This window comes from Metopolophium dirhodum, chromosome 2, assembly GCF_019925205.1.
Source record: "Metopolophium dirhodum isolate CAU chromosome 2, ASM1992520v1, whole genome shotgun sequence".
Taxonomy (NCBI): Eukaryota; Metazoa; Arthropoda; class Insecta; order Hemiptera; family Aphididae; genus Metopolophium; species Metopolophium dirhodum.
Window position 1 is genome coordinate 21,950,343 of NC_083561.1, and position 18,929 is coordinate 21,969,271.

The following is an 18,929-nucleotide window of genomic DNA, read 5'->3' on the forward strand; positions in this document are numbered from 1 at the left end:
TGTAAAAACACTAGCTTTTTCATTCCACTCAGATTCTAAAAAAATGTCATCGATGACATTTCTGAGGAGGGTGGGTACGGACCCCATGGACCCCCCTGGTAACGTCCCTGCCTGGATACGCCACTGTGCCTATGTATACAATTAAAAAAAGCTCCAACCAATCTAGTGAAATATTATTATGCACAAACGCTTGAAAATACGTTAAAAAATGAAATAATTCATACAATGCAGTTTTTATTAATACCTATTATTGTATTAAGGTAATATTTTGATTATACAGTACAGGTATACACATTATTATACAAGCAGTAATAGGATTTTCATTTATTTATGTTTTATAATATATAATACACGTATAGAAAATACCTAGTGTGTTTGAAATTATTCAAAGGGATAAGGATTTAGCCGATTCAGAGAGGACTAAACTTAATAGTATTTTAAACATACTAAGGTATGAAAAGGTATATAATATGTAATATGATATTGTATAGACTTATCTATATTTATTATATGTACTGTATAATAAGAGCTTATATATTATACAAAAAGACAAAAGTTAAGCATTCTATTTAGTACACATAATATATTATAATTAAACAAAGAATATAGGTTATATATATAAACAATACAATAATGATTATAATAATAGTCTCATAAATCCTATAAAATAAAACATTATATAGATTAGTATTTTGGTTGTAAGTATACAGCGATTACCATATATTATATGTTACATCATTTTTTTTTTCAAATGACAGAAAGTATACATGAAAAGCTTCAACTAGGTATTTTATACCATTTATTGATTATTGGGATATAACTGAATATGTTTATATATGTGTGCATTTGCTGTGATATTATTTTTTTAAATGTAATACGAATACCTTTGAAGAATCGTGAGGAGGAGGAGTTTTAAAAACGACTTCACCATTTTCATCCAAATAGTCTCGAAAATACAAGGTATATATGCACTCGAAACCAAGCCTCTCTGCTGCTTTAGCCGAAAAATAACTGCTGCACTCGACATAAACCATTGGACATTTATTTTCCAACGCTAACTCTCTGAAAAGTATATAATGTTAAATAATACTTATACATAGATATTAAATATCAATATTGATGTAATAAAAAAAACACAAGTATATTTTATAATTTATAATATAAATTATAATACTATAGCTGTCCCGCCGGCATTGCCCGTGTCAGTAATTTGTTTTTTTTATAAATATATTTGTATAAAAATGTATATGTCATATATTTACTGACTACTAATTATAATAGTTATATAATATGTGACTAACAGCAACCAATAAACCAAAAAAATTGTGGTGTGAGCTATCCTATAGGGAGATATACCAACACCCATTTTTATATAAAGTAATATGTTATAGATAGTCTGCTGTAATCTGTATAATAAATAGGTATAAATGTATAATATTAATAAAATGTTATTAAAGGAGCTGCAATAAAGTAAATATAAACGTCATTAATTCTCGGACATGGCTTTATCACCTTTATACATACCATATTACTGCAGGTTGTATTCTTTCTAGTGCGAGATTTTAAGTTAAATTTATATTGTGACAAAATATCATTTTCAAAAGATAATTTGCAACTTTTTTTTGCTTAATTTTAAAAATGATTCCTATATTATTATATAGTGTAACAGGAAAACCTGAAAAATAACTTTTTTTCTGATAAATTTTAAAATTTTTTTTATATCTAATTTATAGTCACTTGCGCTACATGTATAATATTAAAAAAATATATTTTTATTTTTTAATAGGTACTAAAAATTAAAATTTTATTGAAAAATTCAAATTAGCCAATTTGTAAATCTGATTATAGGAACAAAAAAAAACATTGGTAAAAACTTTTATCTAAGTCGAGTAGTTTATATTTTAGAATTTTTTTGAATATTCATATTTTTTGAGTAAATTAATTTAGAACATAGGTACCTAATCATTTTTTTCCAAATATTATTTTTGGGAATTTCTTGACATCAGTAGGTACCTATATTTTTTAAATTATTTCTTAACCATAATATAATTGTCACAACTTTTGTCATACGTTTAAGTAACATAATTTTTTTCCTGTTACATCCTGTATTATTTTGAATTTTATTAGGTACAGCTCGTTTTAAATAATTAATTGATTAAGGATTTTTAAGAATGCAATTATTATTTGTTGATACGCTTATAAGTTATAAGTTTATAACTATTATAATTAATGTTCGTAATTTTCATTACAAAATAAATAAAATGTATAGGTCATGCCGTCGTGGGGTTATTCACATCAACGCAAAGGGGAGTTTGGGTGTGCTTAGCATCCTAAGGCCTAAGTTTTGAAATCAAAACCCTCATTCTTTATGCCATTCAATATTTATGGTTAATTGGTTCTCACTTTATAATAATTAATGAATCTATGAAGTACAAAGTCATTGTTAAGTTTATGTGAAAGCAAAGTTGTTTATTGTGTAATCCAATATGCTTATGATAAGACTTATTCAAAAAATTGAACTTCAGCATTCCCAGTTTTTCTATTGAAATTGTGCTACGGGTCATTCAAACAACATAATACCTATAGTTAATATCAGTAAAACCCACTATTTAAGACAATAATGAATCCATATGTATTAAAATTGTTTTTTAATATGTTTAATTTAGATGTTACCATGCTAGATGAAGCTGTGTAATTCATGCTCATTTAATATGACTCAGACTATTGCAAAAAATTAAAAAAACATACTACAGGTTGTATATTTTTATTCGATAAAATAAAAATAAAATGTTAATAACTTTACTAATGTCAACGGTTATATTCTAATAGTAATAGATTACCGAAGTAACACCACAGAATGTGTTAAATAGATTCAATCTATTCTGTGGTAATACCATATACCTATTATAATGAGATAAATATTAATAAGCTTACATTGTCTTATCAATTAGAGCTTTGCATACTCCTTGGCCTCTAAATGATTCATCTACAGAAATTATTTTTATGTCCATTACACGATCTACGTTTGGATATTTTTTAAACACATCTGCTTCTCGCTCGACTTTATCCAAAAATGCCGTAATATCATTAAACTTGGTGTGATCTTTTGTGTCTTCTTCGCTTTCGTTTTTTTTTTCACCGTCTACTCTGCACGTTAGATTATTTAGGACGACGCCTATTAAATCTCCATCAGGAGATACGGCTTTAAACGCCAAACCTGAATTTCAAAATAAAGTAAGTCATGTAAATGTAAATCAACATAATAACAAATATTTTATTTTAAACAATTAATTATTAACAATTTATTACAGCACGGATTTGTATGTATTAAAAATCAATCAAATTGCAAAAATTTGCAAAAAAAATGTTAAAATAATTTTCTTCATTTTTTCTTTACTTTCATCATTTTGTAGGTAGTTTTAATTTATAAGAAAACAAATAGGAATCAATTAATATGAAAAATATTTGGGAAAACCAATTATATACGTACAAGTATACCTATTAATTTATTTTGATATTTATCGAAACTATACAAATATAATATTTTTTCTTATACTGCAGTAGTATATTATATACAGTGTGACCACGATAAGTGGGAAACACTCAATAAGACAATAACTACATAATATGTGCAGGCTTCATATATTTCAATTCTGCTTTTCTGGCAAACTAATAAACATTATTAATTATTTGAAAATGTGTATAATAATGTTCATTGAGTGTTTCCACTTATCGTGATTACAAAATTATTTCAAAAATGTCCAAAAGAACAAAAAAAAACATCGAAATATGCACAAAAAAATGAAATATTCAAAAATATACACTAAAAAAGTTTAATTTTTTAAATCGTTATATATCATGAAACAAATGTTGTGCTCACTTAGTATATCATACATTCATACGAATATACGGTCAACCAGAATAAATATGCAAATGCATACAAATCCGAGCTCTACTGATTAGTAATTACTAGGGAAGAGGATATGTAGAAAAAAAACAAAATATGCAAGCACTCATCTACTTAAACCCAAAATAAACACTAAAAATTGTTTTCTAGTGGTTTGATCAATAAATATTAAAAATAAATAAAATCTTAAATAATAATGACGTTAAATAATCACGGACAATATTTAATTCGGTTCAAATACTCATTCAACCCGCCATCTCAGCGATAGTGCGTGGAATCTTAAAATAATCAAATATAAGAACTGACTATCGGTTTTATAATGTTTATATGCAAACAAAAACATGCAAAAATAGTAAAAAAAAAAATAAATATGTTAAAAAAATAAAAATAACTTTAAATATGTCTAAACAAGCAAAAATACCTAAATGTGTTACATTAAATACAGATTTGGTTTTGTAGTACGAATGATTGATTTTTAGCTGGTAATTTTTTACGATTGCGTAAAACAAATATGTAAATGTTAGAAGTCCTCTGCTCTAATAAATACATAGTTGATGTATTTTACTTTAGACTTTTTGTAATTTATTATTGTTTAAATTTAAGACTGAAGTAACAGGTGTATACTATATAGGTTTGGTTAGTTTCTTAATAGTAGGTAACATAAATACAAAAATATGTATACTGTATATAACATGCAAATGTAAATATATCCAAAAATATTATTATTATTGGCCCTAAACATTTTTTTTATTTACAACAAATATTGGTAAATGTATCGGTTAATAAATAATCATAAAATTACTTCTGATAATTATTATTTTTGTTAAACTTATGTTATCACAGTATCACTTATTATTTAATAACGAAAACAGTTAAATTAATTTAATATTTAATTACAACATTTTCAATGAAATATAATATATCTTTATAATATGCCCAATGGGCAATGACCACAATAATAATCACTCAATAACTAAATCTGTTAAGGTGTGGCACCCGCACGTGTTTTCTTCGTCTTACGAAAGTACAACATAGTAAATTTGTTTTCAGCAGTGCCAATTGTGTATAAGTAAGCTTTAATAATATAGTGAATTGCCCTATTATTAAACATAAATGTTCAGTCGTAAATCCGTGTTTTTTCATGTTTTTATACGATATTTTAATAGTCAAGCCAGTTATGATAATTTTTAATAAATTGTAATATTTTACATACTCATAACTTGCTTGAAAATTAAAGTATCATAAGAAACCTTCGAGAAAGCACAAATGATCTTGCCTTTAAGAGGACGTCACACCCGCATATTATGTTGTCTCCGTCTTACGCACGTACGACATATCAAATTTTCGTTCGCTGGTTTCAATAGGGTGCTGTCATTTTTGATATTAGAGTGAATTGACCTATTATCAAACTTTTAAGTAACAACATTATTTGTGTGCTCTCTTGGTTTTTTTACGATATTTTAATTTTTAAGTGAGTTATGAGTCGAAAATTTGCTAAGTCGTGTGTAAGACACGAATTTTACAATCATAGTTTAAATCTCGGTTACGCCTAACCCACTGATTTTACCGGCCGAATTCGGTGGTTTAACCTTAGTTTAACGATTGTAATACGGGCCCTAAGACGGAGAAAACACATGCGGTCTTCTTAAGATTGGTAATAATTCTTTATTAAGGTTAGGTATTACACAAAATTGGAACAGTTGAACACAAATTTCATATGTCGTACTATACGTGTATATAAATAAGACGTAGACAACACATGAGGGTGTGGTGTTCTCTTTAAGGAGCCTTACATATTTATTGGAAATCTATTGTAATTTATGTGATTAATTTGACGTTTGAAAAATAATATTTTCTAGATAGTTGATAACTTTTTTAACTACGAGGAAATTTTTTTTTTCTTCAAATAAAATAATAACTAGTTGAGTTACCTAATTTTGAATCTTTTAACTTTTTAACTCGGTAACACTCAGCCCTATTGATTTCTTAAAAAAAAATATTTTGTTATTATACTGTATGAATGCAGTACCTATTGAATAAAAATATAATATTATTTATACAATATAATTTAGGTATCTCCTAATTATGTATATTATTTTTTACTACAGTTAAAAAAAAAATTTAGAAACATGAATATGCATTATATTTTCTAATTTTATATTTGAGCTCACCATTGTCCACAAAATTAAAACAGTAGTTTTCGAGTTTTGCTAAAGAATCAACATCTTCCAGCATATTTATACCCAAAATTAGAGGTTCATCTCGGAAAAAAAATTTCCTTAAAAATTCAATGACAACTTGTTTATCTTCAGCAGTAGTTGGGACAATATTGTGGATGCATTTGATAACTTCGCTCATTTTTCTAAGATTTTGAATATTTTAATATTCTGAAAACTTAATATTTATACATTTTTTTATTCATTATTGATTAGTATTTATAATGATAAAGTTATTGTAATTTGCAATCATATTATGAAATGTAATAATGTAAAGATGATTTTTGAACTATAATACAAATTACAGATTACAGATCACTGAAATGCAAAGAATTTTAAAATAATTATTGTTATTAGCTGTTAGCATTTTAAATATTGGTTACTAACTTTTTTTGCTATTTATTTCACAATATAACATAACTGCATATTTTATTTATAAATTTTAAAAATCATGTGTATTTGTTATGAATTTTTGACTTACGAATTAAAATTAAAATTATCAATTTAAAAAAATATTACAAAAGTATTAGTTTGGAATAATTATGATTTATGTGAGTATGTTTCAATAATAATTACTATACCACTTTAATGATGATATAGATTATAGAGTACAGACATTATATTAATAAAAAATAATTAAGACAGTATTTTAAAATGTCTATCTATAGTGTTTTGAAAAATGTAACGTAATTTATTTTGGCCACACCCAATCACGATTTACGATTCATAAGGAAATAATAGCAACATGAAGCAGTATAAATCATAATTATGTTTATTTAAAAACTTTTAAATCTTAAAAATTTGTATAAATTATAATTTTTAAAAATAAACTCAAACTCATAAAAAGAAAATAAAGTCTATTTAATTCGTTACCTACTGAATTTAATTTAATTTTTTTTTATATAAATATGATCATAATATGCATTATTGTTTATTTTTATGTTTAGGTACCTATATAATAATTTTATTATCAACAAAACATTATTACCTACCTTAATCTAATTATTCGGCGTTGGTCTATTAATACGATTGTTATACGTTTAATTTGATGATTGTAATTCGTTGATCTGTAGCGTGAAACTACGGCAATAGAACTTTACTCGACTCGGGGATTTTTGATTTTCAGGGTCTCCATGGTGACAAATAAGGGCGTCTCTATCATCGTTTCAACACGACCTTGTTCACAATTGATTATATCTCAATATCCTTAATTTTCTTTCTATTCTCGACCGTAGTAATAAATTTTATAAAAATATAAAAGCACTCATTAATATTATCACAGAAATACACGAAATTGCACTTAAGTCATGGGAACTTTGATAATTGTACTGGAATATTTAGTTTTTAATGGAGTTACTTACCTACTTTAATAGACTTATTTTATATAATATGGCACTTAAGTTGTATTGTGAATTATAATTCAACTACAGTAAATGTAGGTACATATTACGCACACAATTTTGAAAATGCTACACATTTCTACTATGAAATATATAGTAACAATAACATATATCTAATACCTATAATCTATATAAATTATATATATTAAATTATACAACCCACATAATATGCATTCGACTACATAATATCTGCTTATATTATTGAATTATATATTAATTAAAGACAATTTATTTTTTTACTTTTTTAATTTATTTACATTATAAAGAGTTACTATTTTAAAATTCTGATCGGAGCAAAAGAATGTATTGATTTTACAATAATGTGTGTATTTTAATTTTTAATTTTTTCAGTCTGTCATCAACTTTTGGAGCAGTAAATATGCTCCAATTTTCTACTTCAACATTTTTTCCGGTTAGGTTTTTATCCCGATGGTTGTTAAAATAATTTATACCTACATAACATATGCAATATATTTTAATTTGATGATTGAAACTTGCAACTATTGAGATCTGATGATTGATTGTCTGAAGAATATTATAACTTTCCAATTGTACCTATCTATATTAGTGTTTAAAATGTTGTTAAGAGGACGCTATACCCGCATTTGTTGTCTCCGTATTACGAGTATGTATACCATGATAAATTTAGGCTCAGCAGTTCACGTTTATCTTCGTCAGTTTAAAAATTACAGGTGTATATAATATGAGTATATCAACCTATTATAAAGCTTAATTGTAAGAACATTATCTGTGTTCGTATGTCTGTTTTTTAGGACAATTCAGTCTTTAAGCGAGTTATGGGCATTTTTAAATTGTACTGTTTTATATACTCAAAACACGGTAAAAAATTGAAGAATCGTAAAAAACTGGCATACAAACACGGATAATGTTCTTGCCATTAAATTTCATAATTGATCGATCCACTCTAATTTTTAAACTAGAAGCTAAACGTGAACTACTGAGCGTAAATTTGGTATGTTACACATTCGTAAGTTGTAAACAACAGATGTTGGTGTAGCGGCCTCTTAAAGATAAATTTGTAAAATGGTGCAATCAAATTCAACTATCAATTTTAAGTATTATAGACTAATTTTAAAATGTTCAATAAATTGTGTGTTTATTTATAACTTATTTAATAGTTTATAACCATAATATGTAATATGTTATTAACACTTATATAATATCTAATCGGATATCTAATGATATATAATTATTATTTTTATTATTTAATTCATTAGATGTAAAATTTACAATTTAGAATTATTATTACTTATAAGTACTTATTGTTATTACTACTACTTATTACTATATTATTCGGATGATTTGTTCAAAACTACTTTATTTCACTCACCATTATCGAATAATCCAATTATGTAATTTTTAAAATTCTTAGCGATGTCTTTCTCTTTTATTAACTCCACAGATGAATTCAGCGGTTCATCTCGGATAAAATATTGTAGCAAAAACTCAATCACGGTAATTTCATCTTTTGTAATGATAGGAACAACTTTAAAAGCATATTCAGATGTCATAGCTGCATTCATTTTGCTGATTTATGAATTTCTATCTATAATTTTTTTTTTAATAATTATAATAATAATAATTAGTTTGTATTAATAAATTGTGAGTATATAGTATATATGTATTATATATTTATACATAGTATATACATGCTGATTCACCCCTTTTTTCTTCAATAATGCAGTTATTCAAAATCTGAATTTTTGAATTTTGAATTATACTTTAAGACCATATTTTAAGATTCTTGAACATTTTTTGTTCTACTTAAAAAGTGTCCTGTGGGAATATAAACTTCTGTGTTTTTTTTTTTCAAATGAGAACACCCCAATTCGACTATAATTTGTACAGAAGATAATTTTTCTGAAATTATTGACGTATAAAAATCAAAAATCGTACAAGTAGTTTTTTAGTTATTTAACTCTGTGTTCTAATGACAAAAGATCCATATATGGGAGCTATAATGGAGATTTTAAAATTGTGGTCATCAATATTAATATATTAGTCTATTGTTATTAATAATTTGTAAAAATGGCCCAAGACGTATAATAAATACTAGATCCAATTTTATATTTATGTAAAACCATTTTTAAGGACTATTATTCTTAATACAAACACTTTAATATTTAAGGAACTACTCATTCAAATTTTGAATTAGGTACATCAACATTTTCAAAAAATCTATCTTTAAATAATTTACTGTAAAAAAAGGGGGGGGAGTTTTCATTTGAAAAACAGAAGTTTGTATCACCACAGGACACTCCTTAAGTAGTACAAAAAATTGCATTTATTTGAAAATATGGGCTTTGAGTATACTTAAAAATTCCAAAAATCAGAATTTGAACAAATTCATTATTAAAGGAAAAAATGGGGGTGAGCATTCTTGGTGAATCACTCTGTATATATTATAATCATAAAATCAATTGTATCACCTTGTACTTCTTGTTTAAATCACATTCGTATGAAAATTGATACTTATAGGTAAAAAAAGATAAAACAGGTAACATAAGAATAGACTTAAAAGCTATAATTTTATCCTTTTTATATTTTTCGTGATTATAATAATTGTTTTTATGGTACCTATTCATAAACTGTAAAATGTACTTACCCATAATTTCTACAATATAATTTGATTTTACAGATATTCATTGTTTATCTTTCTACTTTGTTTCCTTATGCTTTTGATTACATTCAAGAATTCAAGATATTATAGGTATTCGTATATTTATTTGTTAACAGTAAATTAACTAGAACTTGTACATTTGTAGAATATTATAGTCAGAACAATAATCGAAATGATAAATAATTAGTTTTGTATTGAAATAGATACCTAATATTGTATGCATATAAAATGTAATAGATTATTATGTTATAAATTAAAAATATATATTTAGTTGAATGTTAATTACTAATTTTTTTATCCTCGGTATTTTATTATATTAAAATTATGTAGCATAAACACACAATTACATAATACAGTATATTATGTAATGTATTTTGATTCCATTATATTTTAAACAATAGGAATTAGAATATTTTATTGAAAAACTTTTATCTTTTAATCCTAGAATGTTTTTTCCTTATTATTTTTCAATAGTTCAAAGTACATAATTTAAAATACTTTATTCATTACATTGCACCAGTGACACAAAATGTATTTCAAAATAAATTTATTACGTAATTGTTTTTTATTAATTTTAATTCATGTAACTTTTCTTTTATATTTTGATGGTTTAGAAAACGATTTAAAATAAAGAATAGGTAGGTGTATGTAAAATAAGTAGGCTGGTAGGTAATTAAAACAGAAATATTTTTGGTTTTTTTTTGTTACATTTGTTAAATTGTTTATTGTTACTAAAATAGATCATGCATCAAATGCATTATATAAAGTATTATTTTTTTTCTGCTAATATGAAAATGTTGTTATAATTAAATGTGTTTTATTTTTATACTATCATCATTTTACTAGTGAGTGAAACAAATTACTAATAACAAAAACAATAATTTACAAATTGATTGAAGGTATAAATCATATTATAATAACCACATACCTATAATAATCACCAAACAATGTTAATGCGGATGGTGGAAATTAAACTATGAACTATTAAATTAAAACAAATTATCATCAACAAAATACGATCGATCTAATTAGGTATTCATTTTATATTACCTGTGTTCTAAAGAAATTAAGAATGTTTTTAAATGATACACTCCAATATAAGATAATTAATGAACGTAAACATTGTCAGACACAGGTGTACAACTACTCTCAAATAAAGTGTACACCTTTCTAGTTCATTACTTTTTGTGAATTCGTATATATTTAGCTACAGCTGTTCACCACACTTCTAATTTTCGTTGCCTTAAACAGTAATGTATTGCACTATACTATGCTATTGTATACATCGGACTATCAGAGAATTTAATTATTCATATCTACCCACAATGCAATAAATTTTACAAAAACAAACGATTTATAATTTCAGTTTTATACGTACTTTATTTATACGCTCGTTAAATGTAAAACTAATTTGTATATACTAGTAATATTAGTACAATATTTATTACAATTTATTTGAATTATAATATACCTAAATGTGGTATTTTATACACAAATTATTATAAACAAAAAATCAACTAAATTAATATAATATATATTATTTACCTGCAGTGTCCATCCATTTTTATATATCAAAAAGTAAAATAATATACAGCTCATACTTACTGTACATATATTTAATATTGACCTCAATAATGGTCAACACATTCATTCTGCGAAAAATAGCTTTGTTACCGTTGACTCTCTTTAGTCACTGTAGAGTATACTCGGTCTTGCGAGAGAATACATAACGAAAAACGGTCCTTCTGCACATCCCCACGTGACACTCTGTCATAGTGAAACCGGTCTCTATGGCAGGGTGTCTCGAGGGAATGCGCAGACTCGGCATGTGCTCTCTCGCCGGGCAGAGCATAGATTTATAGGTACACAAGTATTATAATTATATAATATCTCATGAATTCTGGAGAAATTATTCACCGTACGGTGATTACAAATATATGTACAGCCCTTTCCGGTTCGTGTGAAAATATCATTTTTCACCCAACCACGCATAATATAATGTATAATATATACCTATGTAGGTACCTATGACATACATATTATGTAATATGTAGGTGTTATAATATGAATTATGTATATTACATAGTGCTTGCTATTTTAATTCTAGTTGAAATACGAATAATATTTATTATTTTATGTAAGATAATAGAATTAAAACGATTCTCACTTTTTTCCGCGGTGGAGGTAGGCCACTACACCTGGTCAGGCTTAGGTGAGCTTCCGATTATGCTTTCGCCGTCCGATTGTCCAAACCGCTTTGAGGTCACTTCTGGCTCATTGAAATGTTTTCAAAATTAATTAAAATTTATCTTAATTGTCAATAATTATAGGGATTACCCGATTACCGTATTATATATATATATATATGTAATACCTAAGTATATTCTATCATAATATATTTAATTATTTACCATTATATATATCTATATGTGACCTGACCGTATAATAAACATGGGTGCCAGTAATATTCCTTCAACATATCTAATAACATACTTAATTATTTGTATAATTATTGTATGAATTGTATGGTTAATGGTTATAGACTTTGGAATTATATATCGCTAAAATTTAGTACAGTATTTATAAATAATATGTTAAGTTATATCATATTATAATTTTATTTAATGCTACAGGTAATAATCGAAAAAACGGAAGTTTTGGTAATTTTTTTAAAAACAGGAAATTAAATTTTTCACGATATTATTAAAAATACATGTTATAATAAAATTGACAACATGGAGTACCTAAATAAATTATAAAACCTACTTGAAATTTAATTTGTGCATCTATATAACAATAAACTCATACGTACCTATTCCAGTATTTTATGATTTACTTATCGTTTAATACCTATATAGGTATTAAGTGATATAGTTATAACTTATTGTTGCTGAAACGGTTTTATTTTCCTTCTTGAACCACATACATACTTAACTATTTAAACATAAACACATTACACTGAATACTGAAATACCGAATATACCGGACCGTGAAACACTTTTAAACTATTGTAGATTAATTAAATAAATTTTGTAAATTCAACAAAAACGTTATCATATTTGAATATGTATTGAACATTTATGTGGCGCTCTACAAGATTTCATGACGCACAATATTAGGTACGGAAATAAAGATAACACCAACGAATTAATTTTCATCTATCTCATATAGTAATGAACGTTTATATGAAATACATTTGATACACAGACAGTCCAAGGTTGTTGGGTGGGAAATATATAATATATATATAGCTACAATACATATCATAAAAAAAATAAAATTCTGTTACAAATAACAATGTAAAACATTTTGATTTTAACACACCTATAGATATTAGGTAGGTAGGGTACTAGTAAGTATTATACATTTACTGAATTAGAATGTAAATAAATATTATTAGAAACCAGTAAAATATATGTGGGAACTGGGTGTGCTACCTGAGACAACATCAATACAGTGCGAGTGTCTAAATTAATGCAATTTCGCTGCAGTGGAAACGATCGAATAGCATTATTGAACACTTTAGTGGTCCGTAAATATTTTCAGTTCGTATAAATAATTGACTAGTTTAAAATGCATTGAATATATTAACGAATGCGATGTAAATGGGTAAATGCATAACGATTTACATTATATGCATTGCAATTGCAAGTCACCTAACGTTACTGTTGTTTTAAAATACATTTAATATAAATATGCTATAGCTACAATTTAAAAATGTATGGTGATAAAAAGTCAAAGAATCATAAACATTTTATAGACGTTAAAAAGAAATACAAACATATTTGTATCGGCGTTATGCGCATTACCACGGAATGTGCAAGTTTATCATGATATATTATAATCATATTAGTATAAAAATAATTAAAATTAAAATTCTAAAAAGTTTAAAAATACCTACAAATCAACAAAGTTTTGGAGTTTTCGAAGAAAAAGTCAAACAACAAAAATTATGCTCTAACGAATCACCATCATATTTATAGATATAGGTACAACTATGCATCTACCTTAGGTACTGTATCATAATAATTATTTGCTGAGATATTTTTTCACCACATTTTTAATTAACATTAACTATTAGTAATGAGTTTTATGTGTTATTATTTTTTCTGCTGACATTTCATATAGACATTTTTCGAGCTCATGGATTCTTTAATCATTGCGGTATTGCAATTTAAGCTGTCGGGCCTATTTTTATTATGTGACATTCGACCATAGAAACACGTCGTATTTATAAGTTGTTCTATGTTCAGAAATTTGAAATATGAGCATCCAAAATTCCAAGGCTACCAGCACTGGATATTATATACATTATTCAGCAATAAGCATACGCTGATTATTACAGTTATTACGGAAAGTATAAAATCATTTATTTTTATAAAAAAAAAAACAATCCCAAATGTATAATATTATAATATTTTAGCTATGTGAAAGTTTCCTCACCAGTCGCCACCTCAGATTAGTACGATATTGCCGAATACGTATTGGCTTTATAATACGTGACCATAATTTAAATTTAATAATCAATAGTGTTAATAGGTTTTTTTTTAAATAGTTTGATAAATAATAGTACAATATTGAATAATGCTATAATTGTTATCTTATTTAACCAAAAGATCAAAGTAGGTTTAATTTTATACATTTAACAGCATGATTAAGTTACTAACGGCTAACGTCAATACATTTGTTATTCGTTTTATATATTAACCGTTCAAAATAAGTTTTTTGTGTATAAATTATTTACGTTCGTTAATTGCTATTAATTAGTTAACAAATTGACGCTCAAACTGCACCCAAGTATTCTGATATGCGTGTTTTAGCGTGAGGCAAGACTGCGAGGTTGGCAGAGGATCATATTATGTTGACTTTGATACATTCCAAAATTAACTGGTGACTGACATGACAATTAAATTAAATACTATTTAAAAAAAATAAAGTTGTGATATTTTATTTTCATCGATCAGCAGGAAAATATCTTAATGTATTCTTATTTCTTTGTATAATGAGGTATCTTTGAAGTTGAGACATGCTAATTTGAGTCACGCCTATGAGTCCTGACTTACTACCAAATAATAGGCGGTCTTCGGGTTTTATTTTTGAAAGTGCTTTAGTCTCATACAAATTTAAGACATATAAAACATAATACACCAGTAGTTACATATTACATTCAACCCAAAACTTAATACAAAATAAATTTTACCAGTGGCGTACGCTGGATTTTTCAACTGGGGGGGGGGGGGGCTTGAAAATTAATTACAATTTTATTTTTATTTTGTCCAGTCTAATAATTTCAGACGTTTATTTGAGGTGTTTTGTTTCTGCTCTGATCATAAACTTTGATGCCCGATGGATGTTTTTGAAAGCAAATTGGATCTAGATGATACTTTTAGGAGGTACTTTTTAAAATAATTGGAGAAAAAAATGAAAAATTTTTGAAATTGTTTGGTAACTTTGGTTAGACTGTCTTCACTTGGATTGTATTTGATGAATTTAAGTTTTTTTTTCTATAAATATCTACATAGGTAAGTTTTTATTATAGCTAATATATTAACGATACATAGGCATGGTTATTTTTTATAAGCATTTAAAGTTCAAATGTTGACAAAACCATAGTTAATTTTTAGTTCAAAATTTATAAAATATTAAATTTGTATAGCTAAGGCTAGAAAATTTAATACAAGGTATTTCATACATGTAGTTCATATTTTTAACAAAAAATTACTGATAATTTTAGGATGATTGGTATGCAATTGGTATACAATTTCATATACGTTCTGGTAAGACGTATATGAAATGTACGTCTTGCTTACTAGTTGACAGTTGAAACTTCATAAATATAGTAATAATATGGGTGATGGGGGGCTTCAGCCTGTTAGCCCCCCCCCCCCACCGCGTAAGCCACTGAATGTTACGTATACTTACGTTCTATGGCCAATAGATCCAAGGACAGCCTTTTTGTATGAATTTGTATGACTATTTTTGGAATTTGTATGTGACCCCCTCCTGAGTTATAATATAAAAACCAATTTTCCCATGTGACTTAGTGGTAATATTTTTACTATGGCTGTTTATCGTGGAGTTGTTATAAAGATAACATCCAACAAGTACTGGACGAATAAGCAAAAAAAAAAAACAAAAAAAATAGATTTACTAATATAATAAAAATATTGTTAATACTATAATATACTTATAAAGTCTGTATGGTAAATGAACATTCCCCCCCTCCCTTGAGATTTTCCCCCCGACTGTTTTCGGTCTAGTAGGACATTTAAACATTACCCCCCGGTATATTTTTAATGCAGACATTTCCCCTCCACCCAAATTTTTTTTTTTTAAAGTTTATTATTGACTAATAAATAATAATATTGAATTTAATATAATATAATATAATATAATATAATATTATTATTTTTTTAAAATTATTATTTTTTTCAAATATAAAAATATATATTATAAACATATTTAGATTCTGAGCGAAACGATGAATGTATTGATTTTACAATGATGTGTTTTTTTTAAATTTTTGAATTTTTTTTTTTTATTTTTGTGTCTGTCATCACCTTTTAGGACAGTAAAAGTGCTTGGATTTTCTTCAACAGTAACTTTTCTGAAAAGTAAAAATTTCCCAGTAGTTTTCACAAGCGACGTGAAAAACAAAAGAAAAATTAAGGAAAAACGGGAATTTTTACGAAAATCTGTTTTTGAGAAAATCGATTTTGGTTTTTGGTGTAACTCTAAAACAAATGACTGTAGGGACATGAAATGTTGACTGAATGTTTATAATTGCATTTCCTATGTACCATAACATTTTCCAAATATTTTGACTTATTTTGAGCTGTTTACGGACATTGTCAATTTCCATTTTTTTTAGGTTTTTTTTTTCTATAAATATCAATACAATTTTACCTGTTGAGTAAAAAAGCTTGACATTTTAATAGAAGGCTCCTAGGTTATTGTTTCAAAGGCAGATGAAAAAAATTAAAAATCCTTAGTCACAGTTTTTATTTATAAGCATTTAAAGTTCAAATTTTGACAAAATACGGAAAAATCACGAAAATTAGCAAATTATTTTGAGTTGAGAATTCATAAAAATTTTTCTTTTTAAATCTAAGATTTTAAAATGTAATATAAGAATACTTATAAGTTTGTCCACCTTTATCAAAAAAAAAAATGTTTACAAGAAACTTAAATTAAATTTTTATGAGCGTCTGAAATTTATATTTTTACAACATTTGATATTCACTCGATTTCTCATGTAACAATTTTCTTATTTTATTGTAATTAAAAAACGAATGACTTGACAATTTTCACTGAATGTTTATATTAGCGTTTTCTATACACCATAAAATTTTGAAAATATTTTGACTTTTTTTGAGCTGTTTACGGACATTGTCAGTTTTCAATTTTTTTAGTTTTTTTTTCTATAAATATCAATAAAATTTTATTTGTTGGGTAAAATAGCGTGAAAATTTATTATAAAGCTCCTGATATATCGTTCTAATAGCAGTTGAAAAATATTAAAAATACATAGGCACAATTTTTTTTTATAAGCATTTAAAGTTCAAATTTTGACAACATGTATCAAATTTATAATTTATTAATTATTTTGTAGTTAAAAATGTATAAAATGTTTAACTTTTATGGCTAAGGATTGAAAATTTAAAAAAAGGTTCCACGTAAATAGGTTATATATAAATTACTTTATTCACAATAATATCATCAAATATACTTGATAATATCATAGGCTGACTGACCGTTTTCGCTCAGAATCGTTTTTTTTATACAATGATATTATATCATTGAATTCAAATTTAACACCATCCATTACAGTAACCCACTCGTAACCTACTGTACAGCAGAGCGACATCCACTTATCCACCTTTTTTTTCTTTCATAATAGATTATAAATCTACATGTTCGATCCACTGAACTACTTAAAAAATAAAAATAAAAATAAAATAAGCATACAATAAAGTATAATTAATAATTAATAAAAATAGCTGAAAATTCCGGCATAAAAATGATACATTTTGTAAAAAACATTTGATTATTAATTCTTTTGTTATTTCTAAACACATATTTTTTAGCCTTTGATCATATTTTTTTGTTAAGACTATACCAGTTTGGATATCTAACAATTTAATAATTGCTTTTGAATTTGATTCAAGTAATTCAGTTGATCAAAAATATACATTTATAATTATTAATTTATTTTATTTATGAAAATATTTGAAAATATTAGACAATAGGCAAAATAATAATTTCATATATTTATATTTATATTATTATTAAATAGTAAACTTTAAAAAAAAAATAAGGGGGAAATATCCACATCAAAAATATATTGGGGGGAATGTCCGCGAGTCTGTATACCTAAGTTATAAATAAAGTTTGTATTTACCATGATTTTATAAATTGATATTAGACATAACCATACATTATATTTTTAATGATAAAATTATAATGCATATGTTCAAAAATTTGCCATATCCCTCCCCATGACGAAATCATTTGACCGCCACTGTACCATCATAATAAATACATTTTTAATTTAGATGTATTACTGTCTTGTAAATATGAACTTTTCTAAGGTTAAGCTTTTTAGTTTTTCTATCACGTTTTCTCAATTTTATGTAATTTTATAGAATATTTACTCAAAAGTTTTAAAAAAATTTGCTCTTTAAGGAAGTTTAGAAATTCTTCTATGGGTTTTAACATTATGTTATTGATTTTGTTTATAGTTTGTAATCTGAATTAGTAATACA

The 18,929-nt window shown here is 25.7% G+C and overlaps 1 protein-coding gene across 8 annotated transcripts; it reads right to left on the bottom strand.

Moving 5' to 3' along the window:
- Positions 1 to 309: 309 nt before the first annotated feature.
- Positions 310 to 13,320, bottom strand: LOC132938269 (arylalkylamine N-acetyltransferase 1-like). Of its 8 annotated transcripts, none has more exons than XM_061005009.1 (5): positions 12,977 to 13,320; positions 12,332 to 12,433; positions 8,875 to 9,090; positions 2,935 to 3,217; positions 310 to 1,062 (listed from the first exon to the last, which is right to left on the bottom strand). In XM_061005009.1, exons 3-5 carry the CDS (start codon positions 9,065 to 9,067, stop codon positions 858 to 860), a joined length of 681 nt encoding a protein of 226 aa, XP_060860992.1. In that variant the 5' UTR covers positions 9,068 to 9,090; positions 12,332 to 12,433; positions 12,977 to 13,320; the 3' UTR covers positions 310 to 857. The 8 variants fall into 8 exon arrangements, with proteins under 8 accessions (XP_060860992.1, XP_060860998.1, XP_060860996.1 ...); XM_061005015.1 differs by lacking the exons at positions 12,332 to 12,433; positions 12,977 to 13,320 and adding exons at positions 6,079 to 6,294; positions 7,116 to 7,342 and having other exon boundaries at positions 8,875 to 9,000; XM_061005013.1 differs by lacking the exons at positions 12,332 to 12,433; positions 12,977 to 13,320 and adding exons at positions 6,079 to 6,301; positions 7,116 to 7,342 and having other exon boundaries at positions 8,875 to 9,000.
- Positions 13,321 to 18,929: the final 5,609 nt, after the last annotated feature.

What these genes read in the sequence shown, in the direction of transcription:
- LOC132938269 (XM_061005009.1), bottom strand. Translation starts at nt 9,067, where the DNA reads ATGAATGCAGCTATGACATCTGAATATGCTTTTAAAGTTGTTCCTATC. An exon ending in AATTGGATTATTCGATAATG is followed by an intron (nt 3,218 to 8,874) that starts GTGAGTGAAATA and finishes TTTGAAATTCAG; the next exon opens with GTTTGGCGTTTAAAGCCGTA. An exon ending in GCTCTAATTGATAAGACAAT is followed by an intron (nt 1,063 to 2,934) that starts GTAAGCTTATTA and finishes TATACTTTTCAG; the next exon opens with AGAGTTAGCGTTGGAAAATA.